The 15754-nt window shown below is 44.8% G+C and overlaps 1 protein-coding gene across 2 annotated transcripts; it reads left to right on the top strand.

Annotated features, from left to right (window-relative positions):
• The first annotated feature begins 1106 nt into the window (after positions 1–1106).
• Positions 1107–3375, top strand: Cartpt (CART prepropeptide). Of its 2 annotated transcripts, none has more exons than XM_021180989.2 (3): positions 1107–1416; positions 1820–1942; positions 2832–3101. In XM_021180989.2, the coding sequence occupies exons 1-3, from the start codon at positions 1258–1260 to the stop codon at positions 2937–2939; spliced, it is 390 nt and encodes a 129-aa protein (XP_021036648.1). In that variant the 5' UTR covers positions 1107–1257; the 3' UTR covers positions 2940–3101. The 2 variants fall into 2 exon arrangements, with proteins under 2 accessions (XP_021036648.1, XP_021036649.1); XM_021180990.2 differs by having other exon boundaries at positions 1110–1416; positions 1859–1942; positions 2832–3375.
• The last annotated feature ends 12379 nt before the right edge of the window (positions 3376–15754 follow it).

Here is a 15754-nt window from a genome sequence, read left to right as displayed (position 1 = left end):
TCCTGGAACTCACTCTGTAGACCAGGCTGGCCTCGAACTCAGAAATCCGCCTGCCTCTGCCTCCCGAGTGCTGGGATTAAAGGCGAGCGCCACCACGCCCGGCTGGGAGCTGCGTTTTTTATTCCTTTAATTTCTGGAATTCTTGGAGTACCAGAGAAAGTGGGAAGGATGAGTTCTGTGGATGGTTCAGTTTGCCCTGAGTTAAAGTTGAGACAGGGCACACACAGTCTTCGGACGGCTTCACAGTTCTAGGGGAAGGGACCAGGAGGCTTAGTGTTTATTGCGGCAAGGGTAAGGAACGTTGTACACAAGAGCCGTCATTCCATCCTTCTGGTGTTACATTCTTCCAACTTCGGTTTTATAAGACAAAGGTAGATGTTCAGAGAGGTTCTTTAAAAATGTGCTATTGCTATAGTTTTAATTATCCATATATGTGTAAGTATGTGTACACGAGTGCAGGTGCCTGCGCTGTTGGCAACTTGAGCTCAGACCTTGTAAAAACAGCATGTGCTCTTAATCATTGAGCCATCTGTCAGTCCATCAGAAAGGTTAACTTTGTGCTAAGGTACAGACTCTGGAAGTGATTGGACCAGGACTGGTACCACTTCCGGTTCTCTGGCTCCCGTTCAGTTGGGTTACTCTACTTTCCTCTTCGGGTTATTAGTATCACACAGCCTCTACAGAGAACCCTTGGTGCAGAGGACGTAATTTCCCTTCGTCTAGTATGCTGATTGTTTCCCTCACTCCCTAGCTTTCCTAGAATTGTGCTCAGCAAGTGAGCCTGCTGGAGTCCACATATCCTTCTTGCTGCTACACCCGGGGCTTGGGGATTAGGGAGGCAAAGCAGAGCCTATGAGCAGAACTCTGGTGCGTCTACCGCGGCTAAGATAGGGAAAGCAACTCTTCTGCTTGTTCATCGCCCCGAAGGCATTTTCCATTTCCCTCACCTTTTGCCCCTCAGTTTCAGCTTTGGCCCCTAGGGAAGCGTCCCTGGCTGCGGGGCGGACAGCGTTTCGGGGCACGGGGTCTTGTTTTCTGCGCTCTAGCCCATCTGTGCGCAGAGCCTCGTTCCCGGGCTCCCGGAGCCCGGCGGGCATTGACGTCAAACGGCAGCGGAGCCTGCCTACAGACGGCTGACCCGGGCTCTCCTCCACACCCCCGTCCTTCTTCTCCCCCTCCCTCTTCCCGGCACCCGATTTCAACCGGCTATAAGAAGCCGGAGAGCGCAGTGCCCGAGCAGCGAAGAGGTCCAGAACCATGGAGAGCTCCCGCCTGAGGCTGCTACCCCTCCTGGGCGCCGCCCTGCTGCTACTGCTACCTTTGCTGGGTGCCGGTGCCCAGGAGGACGCCGAGCTGCAGCCCCGAGCCCTGGACATCTACTCTGCCGTGGATGATGCGTCCCACGAGAAGGAGCTGGTCAGTATTTCCCTCGCCTCGGGTTCCCCCACTGGACTACCACAGGGCCCTTGCTTTGCGTGCGTCCCTCTTTATCCCAGTCCCATTCCAGAGGGCAGAGCCCCTGACGCTGGATTTAAAAAAAAAGTACCCTGGGTACCCTCTACCAGACAAAGATATTTGAGTTCACGGGCTGCGGGCTGTCTGTCGAGCGAATCCCTAGTTGTGGCGGGTCTGGGCAGTGTGCTCCTTGGAGGCTCTGGAAGGTGAGATCAGGTCTAGGGACTTTGCCCGCCTGGCTTCCTTTCCACCAGTATCTACTCCCCTTTGTCCCCCCCCCCCCCCCCGTCCTGCTGCCCCGCGGTTGTGTGTCCCGGGCTCCTTATAACTGGGCTGAAAGTGAGCACCTGCGCTGGGCTCGCAGCCAAGGCGGCAACTTCGGGCTCCCGGCGCTATGTTGCAGATCGAAGCGTTGCAAGAAGTCCTGAAGAAGCTCAAGAGTAAACGCATTCCGATCTACGAGAAGAAGTACGGCCAAGTCCCCATGGTAAGGCTCCGGGTTCCCTTTTCCCTACTTTTCCACGAGAAAAGATTGCCTAGAATCTTACACATGGTCATTACTCTAGCAAGTGGCTGAGCAGCTAGGTGAAGAATTTACCTGGAACGTCCTCTTTGCTTTTGCTCTCGCCCCCTTGCTCCTTGGTCTCTAAGAACAAGAGAGAACAGGCTACTTAGGGCCAGAAAACAGTCTCATGATCTGAGTGGGAGTACTTCCTGAAACATCTCAAATGGAAGAGCCCTTGAATCTATTCAGTTCTTTCTAATTCCTTCTAGAGCACCACCATTTTTTTTTCTTTTTCTTTATTTGTATCATTTCGTTGTTGTTTTCTTTCTTAAATTTTGTGGTAAAAAGTTTTCGGGACTGGTCACCTTCGTTGTACAACTCTAGGTAAAAATCACACACACACACACACACACACACACACACACACACACACGCAAACTTTTTCCTTCTTTGAGCAAGGAAGTGGGAAAGCAGAAAACAAAGGCTATGAGAGGAAAATATCCTGGAACTCACTTTGTAGACCAGGCTGGCCTTGAACTCAGAAATCCGCCTGCCTCTGCCTCCCGAGTGCTGGGATTAAAGGCTTGTATATTTCTTAGATGCAAGAATCTGGGTGATCCCCCCCCCTTCAGATAACGAGAAAAAGAAGCTGAAATTGTGGTCCCTCCCCATAGGCAGAAGAACGTAGGAGGAGGGGATCAGTCATTTAAATTTCTCCCTTTAAATATCCTCTTTCGGAAATTATAAGCCCGAGGCCCCCTGGGCTTCGGATCTGACTGCTTCGACCTGAGCTGATGGTAGTGGTCTGGTCCTGTCTCCCATGAGGAAGCTCCCTTGGGACCCCAGTAACCATCGGTTGTGTTGTTGACAGTGTGACGCTGGAGAGCAGTGCGCAGTGAGGAAAGGGGCCAGGATCGGGAAGCTGTGTGACTGTCCCCGAGGAACTTCCTGCAATTCTTTCCTCTTGAAGTGCTTGTGAAGGGATGACAGCCTCCACCTTCGGTTCCCATATTCCCTCTTTCCCCCAAAGGAGCGCTCCATTATCCCTGGAGCCTGGCTTTAGCAACAATAAAGTTTGCGTTCCCCTCAGAGAGCGGATGGGCTCTTTCCCTGCTGCTTCAAAATAAAAGATTTGACATCATTGTGTGAAGGAGAATGCCTTGAATGGTGTTGGTATGTGTGCAAAATATTCTTTTCTTGTTTTATCCATCTGACACATTCTTGTGAACCTTTCTGGGAAGAAGAGGAACTTCGTTTTAAAACTGTATTTTTGTATGTGGTGTGTCACAATGAGAATTAGATCTAGTTAATTTGGGTAGATGACATCACAACCCAGAAAATAAATTACCCTAAAGCCACACAAATTGAAGCATGTACAAATTACACATAATAAAGCGTTTTTAACAATTGCTCACAGTGCATGGCTCTTTGTACATAAGTAATTTAAATAGGAATAATAGGATTAATCATGCTGTTGTTTTGAAAGAGAAATATTTTAAAAATAGCTGTCTATTGGGAGAGCAGCACCTCAGCTCCAAGGAGTTTTGATCATTAATTAGGAGTGTGTTATACCAGCTTCAGTATACATACTGTGTGCTAACTAGTATGGTGTGGTGGTAGTGTCTCTCTCTCTCTCTCTCTCTCTCTCTCCCTCCCTGTGTCTGTGTGTGTGTGTGTGTGTGTGTGCGTGTGTGTGTGTGTGTGAGAGAGAGAGAGACAGAGAGACAGAGAGACAGAGAGACAGAGAGAGACAGAGAGAGACAGAGAGAGAGGAGGGGTAGAGATGGTTGGGTTTGAGATGACAAACGCACTGTTACTTATTCAGACCTTGGCTTCAGCAGTGAGACTTGTCAGGGACACTTGCACATATGTGTTCATTGCTGCACTATTCACAAAAGCCAGGGAATGGAATCCCCGTAGATGTGCAGCAACAAAAGAATGAATGAAGAATATGTGCAACAGACACTCAATGGGATTGTGTGCAGCCATAAAGATATGTGAAGTGATATCTTCAGAAAAGTGGATGGAACTGGAAATCATTATGTTAAGTGAAATAAGTCAGACTCAGCAAAACAAATGTCACATGTATAGGGAACCTATGTTTGAGTGTGTGGTGTGTGTGTGTGTGTGTGTGTGTGTGTGTGTGTGTGTAAACCAATAAGTCCTATCTATATACAAGAACCCTGTTTTAAAGCCAACAAATGGTTTAATTCTGAGCCAAATCTAAGTGGTTAACTTCTGGGTGCATCTATTCAAATTATCTTCAATGACATTCTCTGGAATGAAAGAGTTATATAAACTCTTCCATCCACAGAACAAAGAAAATCATAAATCAATAGATCCAGCAAGTACATTGGTAGGAGCTTTAGGCAGGCAGGCAACAGCAAGATGAGGAAGTCTGTTGCACATTTTAGCTGCTATCCAACAGCCTCAGCTTTAGGGTTGATCAAAGCTGGAGGCCTACCAAGGACTCCATACTGACTCGTAGCTTCTGCATAGAGCGGAAGGCAATTAGCGATGAGAATTCAATCAGGAAAACAAGAGGCTACTTTTCTTAGATAGCCCCAGACAATTTTGACTGTGTGCATAGTATTTAGTCTTTCACAATCATGAGGCTACTCGGCAATGGCCTGACAGCTTGAGTGTCTTTATGGGTGTGGCTTCTGAAGAGAAATTCAGCACCACGGGCTAATAAACATATTCTTTCCAACCGTAGGCATACGTAAAACAAGATGGAAAACCCGAACTTTTGTTTTGTTCTTTTTGAGACAGGGTGTCCTGAGACTCAGTCTTGTCTCAAGCCGGTTCTGTAGCTAAGGATTACCTTCAGCTTCTGAATTTCCCATCTCTGTCCTGGGGTTACAGCCACGTGCCAACAGAGTCAGCTTACATGGATGGGTCTGGGGCTCAAACTCAGGGCTCTGTGTGTGCTAGGCAAGTACAAACTCTCTACCAAAAGACCTACATCCCAGTTCTGGGCAGCCCCTTGATTGAAAATACGCTCTTTTTGGAGGTTGTTCATTCTGAGAAAGAGAGTTACTGCATCGGATGCTTGAAGAGTGCGAGACTAATTCACTTTCACAGCCAATATACCTGAGAAACTCTCTATCCAAGAAAAAGAAAATTTGCTTAAATATTATTAGTTTTTAGATAAACAAAGGGAAATTGGTGTGGGGGGTGCAATATCAACTCAAGAAATAGAAAAGAAAGAAAAATGTTACATTTCTTAACTTTTAAACATGCGTCTCTGTGCTCCCCTAAGAGTAAGTAACACACACACACACACACACACACAGTCTTCTGTAGCACAGGCTGGCTCTTAGCTCCCTAAGTAGCTTGAAGCAGCCCTTGAATTCCCTCTGTTCCTGCTTCCACCTCCTGCAGGCTGAGATCACCTGCGTGCATCATCACCGCCTGTGAGAGTGACTTTTGAGCAGCACCATTAGGAGAGGAGCAGTTGCTAAGAGCTTTGTAATCCAAACTCAAGAGGCCCAGGCAGAAGAGCAGAATTGAAAGGAAAGCTTTGCAGACTCTTGAGGAGAAGGGGAGCGAGCGAGCGCAGGTAGGAAGCATTCTCATGGACAATGGCCATCTGCCACGTGCTTATTGTTTTGATTAGCATGCCTAATCTAATTAATCTTGCAAGGAGATTCAGTTACCCGTTTTCAGAGTACAAAACAGAAGCCGAGAGAGATTATAGAATTTGATTATACAATTCCAAATTGTGGGTTTTTTTTTTCCTTTGCTTTGATCTCGTTGATTGCTCTTTATCTTTTCCTTTAATGTCACTCTGGTACCAACAGCTATTGATTTCCCAAAATGAATTTTGCTTAATAGAAGGTAGTTTAGTGGGGGAGGGGTCAACGTGTATTTTGGAGGACACATTTCCATTTGATTCCCCTCCCACACACTCACAACCTATTTGTGATTATAATACGGTATGCTTTAATCCTGAAGCACAACAAATGATTGTTAAACAGTATCACAGTCTGCTACTTTTCCAGAAATAATTTCCACTAAAACTCTAACTTTCTCAACACTCATAAGTGTATCTAGTCATGTCAATCCTAACTAAGTCTGTAGAGGACATAGCTTTAGTCACTGATGAGTGCTCAGGCTGAACTCTTGGGGACAATGACATTCAGAACTGCCCAGAATATTTATTCCAAGGCAGGAGATCCTGGAGGAATTTCACACTTAAACAAAGGAATACCAAGCTCCAAACACTTCAACCCAGTCCCCATCACCTCCAGCTCTATGGCATCTTCCTTCCTTCTTGTCTAGGAAGAATATGATGGCTAATCTTGCTTGTCAATTTGGCACACCTGGGAACAGGGACTAGGGTGTGGCCTCCACTAGATTAGCCTGGGAGTATTTTTGTTGTTGTTGTTAATTGATTGGGGGGGGGGGGCGGAGCGGGGCACAGCCTGCAGTCACAGCGCAATGGTGAAGGAAGTGTAAGTTGAAATAAAACCTTTTCCCCAAGTTGTTTTCGGTCAGATAGCAACAGAGAGCAGCACAGGAGAAAAAGTAAAGAGTCGTGAGAATGTTATGAGCAGTTAATGATGGGGACACTCTGTTCAGTTGGGTGTGAAATGGCTTTTGCCAAACATTTCATCTGGGAGTCCAGCTTTCAAGTTCATGATGTGAATAACAGTCTGCACTGATGATTAATAAAAAAAAAAAAACCTTAAATTTCTTGTTAAAAGTAACTTTACCTTTCTAGCTCCTCTTCAAATAGAATATTTCATTATGTTTAATTATTGAAGGTATAAGAAAAAAAAAGACTGAAGGTTAAGAAAGTTTTAATGAGAAAGGGATCCATCTACAAGTGAGGCCCAGGGGTGGCATGAGAGTGGCTGGTAGGTCTGGCTGTTGACAGAGCTGCAATGGAAGAGATATAAGGCACAGGGGTGATGCACCCAGAGCAGTGGGCCTCACAGCAGCCAAGAACTTTCCCTTTTTGTAAGGTCTCAACATCCTACAGTAATTATAGTTATTGTATGTCTTGCACAGTGCTAGCATCTGGAGGGCTGTGTGGGGCACATTGCAAACCCATAGACCTCTGCCCCTTTCCAGTCTTGATAGGCCACATCTGAGTAAGGGGACTGTCATTAGGAAAGTTACCGGTTTAGGATTTAGTTTAGGATTCTGTACAGTCTATTTGTTTACTTAGAGACAGTCTGGTGACATAACCCAGGCTGGCCTTGAACTCAAATCCTCTGCACCAGCTTCCTGAATGCTAAGATTGCAAACATGTACCCAATGTCCAGCTGAAATCATATAGTATGAATGAACCCTTTGGATAGTTTTGCTATGCTTCCTAAAGCCTCTGGAACACTGAGCTATGTAGGCTCAGTTTTTTGTTTTTTTGTTTTAAACTTTCTTTTAATAAAGGCTCTCAAATGCTTTGACTTCCCTTCCAACCCACCATTCAAAGATAGGGGAGAAAATATGGTAAAGAGGACAAGGGAGATGTGGACCTGCTCAGAAGTAGTTCTTTGTAGCAACTCCAATCTGTGTTTGTCAGGATACCAGCAATCCCACTCAGTAGTGTCAGAATAGCAAATATGAATCAGCAGCAGTGGCCCAATCCAGTAGAAACAGCCAGGCCTCTGACAAATCTGCACATGTCAGCAGGAGCAACCAGGACCACCTGGGACGCTAAAAATAATTCTCTGCTGTGCCTCTCACAACGAACTGTAGATCACCCCATTGCGAGGGTAGCTATGTAAGTGTGCACCACTGTTCATTGAGTTTTATTTATACTATCTCCAAACATCAAGTATCCTCCCCGCGGGTCTTGCCTTAGCAAGACACCACATGAGTCTGTAGCACTTGACACATCCAGAAGATACTTTGTATATGGTCCATTTCCTCACTCCATCCAATCTCTGTTTTGCACAAACGACTCATTGAGAACATCATGAGGAATAAGTCAGACAGCCCCTGTCCTCACAGAGTGGGAGCAAATGGTATAGTCTGCTCTCAAAGTAGAAAGGGAATGAGTTAGACATGATTAAGGAAAGGGGTTGGAAGAAGGAGGGGAAGATAGAGTGATGTAGCCAGTAGAGGGATGCTCTAAATTTCAAAGACAACAGAGGTGAGCAACTGGAAGATGGCGACCGGAAGATGGCGACCGGAAGATGGCGACCGGAAGATGGCGACCGGAAGATGGCGACCGGAAGATGGCAACCGGAAGATGACTGATGCAGTGGTTTGAGTGAAAAAGTTCCCCATAGGCTCACATATTTAGTCTCCGGTTCATGGTGTTGTTCGGAGAGGTTTGGGGGCTGTGGTCCTTGTTGTATGTAATGTGTCACTAGAGGCAGGATTTGAGAGTTTAAAGTCTGGTAACATTTCCAATTTGTTCTCTCTGCTTCATGCTTGCAGATGAGAATGTGAGCTCTCAGCTTCCTATTCCGGCCGCCATGCCTGCGGCCTGTAGCTGTGGCTGTGCCTGTCATTATGGGTTCATCCAGACCGCTGGATCCATAAGTCAAAATAAACTCTTCCTTCTGTAAGTTGTTTTTGTCATTGATTTTTGTTTTATCTCAGCAACAGAAAAGGAAGCGATACAGCCATGAACTCAGAAAGCGATACCTTGTGGGAAAGCTTCTCCCTATCCCTTTGCCTTGGTCATTTGACCTTGTCCCTTGGGTGTTTGCTGTGGCCTTGATCAGATGTCAAGTGGAATGATCATTCAGGAACATCTCAAAGGAAAGCAGGGCTTGCAATGAGGTGGACGACTGTCCTCGGCTCAGCTCTCAGTATTTATTTTTTGTCAAACTGGTATTTAAATGCAATTCTCTCTTGGATGATATGAACATTAACTCTGATTGTCAGTTTGGCAGGATCTAGACTGAGCAGGCAGACGAGCCTCTGAGAAATCATCTTGACTGGGTCAGTGCTGGACATGCCTGTGAGAGATCTCCTAACTTAGGCAAACTGAACTGGAAAGAACCACCTTGGGTTTGTTAATATATAACCAATCTGAATCTTTACCTCCTGACCATTTTGCTATTATTCTTTTGCTTTTTTTTTGTTATGCTGTCTTGAAGTTTGGCTTGTTTTTTATTAGTTTGTTTCACTTTTATTTAGACAAGATCACACCCAACTGTAATGCTAGTTTCTGGGGATCTAACGTCCTTTTCTGGTTTCTGTAGGTATTGCATACAGTGGTACACATGCATATATACATACATTCTGGCAAACATTTACATATGCACTTATATGTTTTATATAATATATCTTTAAAAATACCATGTTTTTCAATATTTCAGTTTTACTTTTATCTTCCTCACAATAATTTTTTTCTGTGTTCTTGTAATAAAAAATGGCATAGCAAGTAACTAAAATTACAGACTTGACAAATACTTACAGGATTACATCACTGGCAAGCTATAGAGAGCAAACTAGTATGCAGGATTCCTCCATGGCCTCTGCTCCAGTTCCTGCCTTTAGGCTCCTGCCCTGAGTTTCTGCTCTGACTCCCCTCAGTGGTAGAAATGTAAATAAAATGAGTGCCTTTATCCCCACAATGTTTATCACAGCATCAGGACCCTGAAGACATGTGTACTCAGGAGTCTTCTAAAACAGAAAAAGCTGTGACTAAAACAAAACAGTCACTGAATTACACAGACCCATGCACATATATCAAAATCATTCTAATAATTAGAAGCCCAGAAAAACCCAAGACCATTAGAAAGCCAAATTTTCTCTTATTTGTGGTCAAGTCTGTTGAACAATACTCCAATGTACATTTTCTTTAAACACATTCAGTTTTATTTCAATGTATCGTTTCAATGTATTGGAATTCTTTTTTCTTCAATTGTTTTCTAAGGATTAATAAAACAAATGACAACTTAAAATTTTGTATATATGTGTGCATATTCCTCACCTATGGAGGCCAAAGGAGGGTGCTGGATCTCCTGGGACTGGATTTACAGGCAGTTGTGAGCCACCCTGTAGGAGTGCCAGGAAAGGAACATGGGCCCTCTGCAAGAGCAGCAAGCTCTTCTAACCACTGGGCCATCCCTCCATCATCATCAATCAATATTTTCTCTAATGAGAGCAGACCATGGTGAGACTAAAACTGTTCATGGTGAAGATGTAGCAGACATCTGTTTTATTTGAAGGGAGGGAACACAATGTTTTTGTTTGTGTCAGTTCATAGGCAAAATTATTTTCCCACATTTTTTACTAGATATTTTCTTCATTTACATTTCAAATGCTATCCCAAAAGTCCCCTATACCCTTCCCCTGCCCTGCTCCCCTACCTACTCACTCCTACTTCTTGGCCCTGGAGTTCCCCTGTACAGACCAAGGGGCCTCTCTTCCCAGTGATGGCTGACTAGGCCCTCTTTTGATACATATGCATCTAGAGTCAAGAGCTCCGGGGTACTGGTTAGTTCATAATGTTGTTCCACCTATAGGGTTGCAGACCCCTTTAGCTCTTGGGTACTTTCTCTAGCTCCTATATTGGGGGCCCTGTGTTCCATCCTATAGATGACTGTGAGCATCCATTTCTGTATTTGCCAGGCACTGGCAAAGCATAGGCAGAATTATTAAGTTCGTTTTGTGTTTGCTCCTGTTTTTTTTCTTTATTGTGGTTTCAGGGTGACTCTGTTTGAGGTTGATTCCATCCATTACTCAGGGGAGGACAGCACAGCCCAGCTACCAGCAATAAGGAAGTTCAAGTGGGCACATTAGAACAGTTCCCAGTGTCTCCTCTGGTGGACCAGCGTTCTCCCTCCTCATCACTAGGGTTCTTTTTAAATTACATTAGTTATTTTGTTACTTTACTTTTACGTGTGAATTTTAGCATCAGCAAACATTTATTAAAGGCTTTTTTTTGGTATATTTTTAGTTAGTCAGGGTTCTCTAGGAGAACAGAACCAATGTGTTGTGAGTGAATATTTATTAAGGCAGCTTATGCTGCAATAGTAGCAACAGTTGCCTCAGAACCAAGTAGCTGAGAACTTGATAGTTGCTTCTTCCTTGACGCTAGCTAGTTGCCTCAGCAGTCTGTTCCACAGTGGCTGTCTCTCACTAAGGAGGCCCCAAACCCTGTAGCTCTTCAGTCCACAAGGCTGGGTATCTCAGCAGCCCCAATGTGGTTCAGAAAGCCTAGAGGTTGCTTGAGAGCTGCTGGTCCCAAGTCCTCCAAGAAAACCTAGAAACATTGGTTCTGTGTGGGACTGCCTTCCGCCCCACTGGAGAGCTTGACTGGGCTTATTCCATGTCGGGTGCTGTTGGGTTTCAGAGAAGCGCTGAGACACTGTTCCAGGGGTGGGAAGATGCAGCCAAAGTTGGGATTCCCTGACTTATGGGCCTTGAGTTGCTGCTGGAGAACTGCACAAAGAATCAGGAATGAAGTGTCAGAGAGTTTGCTGCAACAAGTCTGGAAACATTGGCAGTCCAAAGGCTGAGGACATTGTCTAGCCCAGGGCCAGAGCTGGGAGCTACAGCTTAGCTCATCAGCAAAGGTGGCAGTGGTTGTTTGGGGGAACAGTGAAGTCATCTATGGGAGATTTAGACTGTGACTCTGTAGGTGAAGGCCTTTTCCATGATGGTTTCAAATGGAAGAGACAGTCCTTGGTTCCAAACTGTTTATTGATTGTTCATCGTGGAAAATGAATGTATACCAACTTCTCAGGGTGGATCAGAGATTAATACCTTTTGCAGGGAGGAATGTCTGGGAAGGGAACCTTATTGGCTAAACCTTCGGGGCCTCTAGGTACCTCATTAGCATGGAGAACTCTGTTCTGGGCCTATGTGACCACAGGGCACGTTTCCTTATGGAGGAAGTGTGGCATGCGTTCCAGGCCAGGAATCTGTTCCTGGGAGCAGGGAATCTGTGTACCATCTCAGGTGTGTACCCATCAAGTTTACGGAACTCAGATCTGCTCTACCTTACCAAGTTTCCTGGCAAGGTCCATTGTCCCACAGTTCTGATATTGATATAGAAGGAATTGGAAATAGAAGGAGCAATAACCATATTAAATCAACTCAGCAGCAAAAGAGAAGCCAGCTGGGCAAACGAGGAGCCATCTCCCTCCGGCTTATACCTTGTTTCATCTGAGCTGATACTAGAAGTTGCCGCTCACAATCAGCATGGGCCTTCTCACATCAATTAAAGCAATCAGGACAGTTCTTCAGCTGAGCTTCCCTATTCAAGCAATTCTAATTGGTGTCAAGTTAATACCTCCACCAACCAAAATAGACATTGCCTGGAATTATATTATGTTTGTAACTAATTAGGAGAACTTATATGTTAAACCATGAACATGGCAGAGTCTCTAGTTAGACCTCCTTCCACGTTCTTCACTATTTTTTTTTTTGTTTTTCGAGACAGGGTTTCTCTGTATAGCCCTGGCTGTCCTGGGACTCACTCTGTAGACCAGGCTGGCCTGGAACTCAGAAATCCGCCTGTCTCTCCTCCTGACTCCTGAGTGCTGGGATTAAAGACATGCGCCACCACGCCCGGCTCACTAATTTTTAAAATAACTTTTCCATGAAAGTCTTGGATTTAATTACATTCTCAGAACAGTATGCCTTGTTTCAGCTAAGTAGAACCACACTGGGTACCTAGCTCCCCAAACAATGAACCTGCAGCATATTCCCCAAACTACATTCAAACTAGAGTCCTTTCTTCATGTATTTTTAGGATTTACCATATAGTTTCTTGGAAGATAGTTTGCTTATTTCTAATGCTTTGGAGGTTAATGCAGATCTCCAAAGTCTATAAATTTGCTTTAAAGTACCATTTTGGGTGTTTGTTAGCAAAAATAACACTAGCCTCTGAACCACTAACTCCAATATCAGAGTGAAGTCAGATTTTTTCCTGAATGTGTTTCTGTTAACAACACCAGAAAGATCTAGTCCTATATCTTGTAATGGTCCATATTATAAGGCAGCCTCCATGGTTGGCATGCAAAGGGGAGAAACCACACACAGCTATGCTTGTGTGGGCAAGCTATAAAGTAGCCCCATCTTATTAGTTGAGTATCCTGTAGCACAACTACTAGCCTAGCTGTAAGGGAGGCTGAGGCAGTATTATACTGATAAAAATATTTCTACTTCCCTCCCAGACAACATAAGAACCTAATACACTTTATGTTAAATAATTGCTTGCTATCTTCTTAAAAAATGTATTTTTAAATCTTAAACTCCTTACATTCTCCAGGTGTCTTTTATTTCCAGGTGCTGGCATTACAGGCATATACAATGTAGGCCAGCTCCACAGGCTTTGAAACAAGGCACTAGAGAGAGGCCACGGCAAGAATGTCCACGGGGAGACATCAGCACCAGCTTTTTCTGCTTCAGACTTTACCAGGCACAGATCTGCCTGGACATCTTCACACACAAAGGGAAAACTAAGAGCCCTGGGCTGGCACGTGAGAATGGCACTCACTGCTCTTTAAGTCATGTGATTATTTTAACAAGTGTGCCTTTCTTTTTCTTTCTCTTTGTTTTACGTTTCTCCTCATAAGCAGAGGGAGGAGAAGGGATGAGATGGAGGGAGACTCTGTGTGGTGTCAGGGTAGATAGGGTGATGCCTCCATAGGAGGAGGCATCTGAAAGGAAATTTGAGAAAAAATATATTTAATAAGCATTTATTCCATTGTTTGTTATGTTGTGGGTATACATTGGGAACTCTCTCCCTGCTTTCTAATGGGTTCTTTCAAGTCTGGATATCTCTGTGTAGCTCTGGCATCCTTGGAACTTGCTATGTAGACCAGGCTGGCCCCAGGCTCACAGAGATCTACCAGTCTCTGAGAGCTGGGGTTCTGCTTTGCCACTCTAACAACGGATGGGATTTTATTTCTAAAATGCTAATAAATATTTGTCTTATGTCAATGCCCAACATGATAAATAACCATTTGTCTATCTCCTCATTCCGTATTTCACAAATCTTTGGTACCTACTATGTGCCAGTGCTCAGGCAGACTCCAGGAACACAGTAGAGAAGTTCACCTGCTAAAAAGCGATCTGATGCAACGAGACCGTTCTGCTCTGTGGAAAGTGAAGATGGATGCGTGGGCAGAGATAGATACTCTGAAACACTAGGCTCCTTGTCCTTGGGATTTGTCTCCATTGCTTCTTTCATCCATGCCTACCTCCTACTTTCCCCTGTTCCTGACCACACCTTTTGGTCTATCTCAGCCCCTAACATTTGTTGCCAAGCCTTAGGGTCTGAAAGCAAATGTCAGATACACATTCCAGGACAGACACCTCAGCACTGACGTCCTTGAGTGCTCCACACTCTACCTTCACACTCTGACCTCGCCTGTGCTATTAGCCCCTGATTCCAATGTTCAGGTCTCCATAGACAGACTTGACTCCCATGTGGCCCTAAGTAGGGAGAATGTGAGAGTTCATTCTAGCTGCAAGAGGGACCTGTTCCCAGGTCTGATCCATAAGTGATTTTGCATGCAAACATAGGTAAGAGTTTGGGTATAAATGGCTGAATCTGTGTGCACAGACTCCAGAAAGCATGCACACATACAGGCACATGTGCACACATGCACACAGATACAGGTACATGTACACAGATGGGCGTACAGATACACGCATGCACATATACCTAGCTCTGATCCCCTGCCTACTCTGCCTGTTTCCCCAGAACACTTTCATGCTGTCACCAAGGACAAGTCTCTGCAGGGCTGTCTGCTCTCTAGATGATTAAAACCATTAATAATTTACCCAACTCTATTACCCCTTTCATTATTATCATGATGCTAATGATGTCCCTCAGGAAAATGGAAAAGTAAGTCTGCCTCCAACGCAGGCTCTGTGGAGACAGACAGCATTTCATAAATAAATCAGATGTGGTGTTTTGTCTTGGATTCCTTTGAACTCTTCCTCCATAGAGTCAGAGGAGGCAGAAGTGGGCGTAAAAGGATTAAAGGAAGCAGGAAGAGGGTTCTCCTGGAATATTAGGATCCAATGGGCTACCAGTGTGACTACCATTTATTTTGTCTGCTTTCCTGCTTTCTTCTTCTTCTTCTTCTTCTTCTTCTTCTTCTTCTTCTTCTTCTTCTTCTTCTTCTTCTTCTTCTTCTTCTTCTTCTTCTTCCTCCTCCTCCTCCTCCTCCTCCTCCTTTTATTCCTCTTCTTCCTTCCCCTCCTTCCTCCTCCTCCTTCTTTTGAGATAGGGTCTCTCTAAGTAGTTCTGCATAGCTTGGAACATATTCTGTAGACCAGGTTGGTTTTGAACCTGAGATCCACCTGTCTCTGCCTCCTGAGTACTGGAATTAAAGAGGTGCACCACCATGGCCATCTCTGAGATGTCTATTTAATCAAGGCAGAGGTGTTCTTGAAATGTGGCACCATGAACATGACAGTAAGCTGCTGGTGCTCTGCCTAGGCTGCTGCACTTGTGCCTCATGAGGCAGCTTTTCTCCATTTGACTTGACTTTGTTCACCTAGGAAGGGACTGATTTAATATAAGAGAAAAATTGGACATTATAAGTACTTGATACGAAGTAGTTATCTTGAAAACCAAAGGCATGTTCCTCAGCATTTCAGAAAAGGTTTTTCACATTTGTATTCTCTGAGATGCCTTTCATGGACACTGTGAGACTTAACTGGTGGTTTCACCAGTGCAACTGAGTTCCTCTGGCCATTCCTGCTTTCTCTGCAAGGAGTAGATATGCAAACAGTATATCCTGGATCAACACAGGTAGGGGCTTGAGGTTAACTGCTCTAAAAATGTTACTTGTCCTAGGTCTGGTGTGCAAGAATTTGCACACCAGATGGAGGAAGGAAGGAGGAGGAGGAGGAGGAGGA

The sequence above is a fragment of the Mus caroli genome, chromosome 13 (assembly GCF_900094665.2).
Source record: "Mus caroli chromosome 13, CAROLI_EIJ_v1.1, whole genome shotgun sequence".
In the NCBI taxonomy this organism is placed as follows: Eukaryota; Metazoa; Chordata; class Mammalia; order Rodentia; family Muridae; genus Mus; species Mus caroli.
Note: the sequence above shows the minus strand (reverse complement) of the source record. Positions and strands in the feature narration are given on the sequence as shown.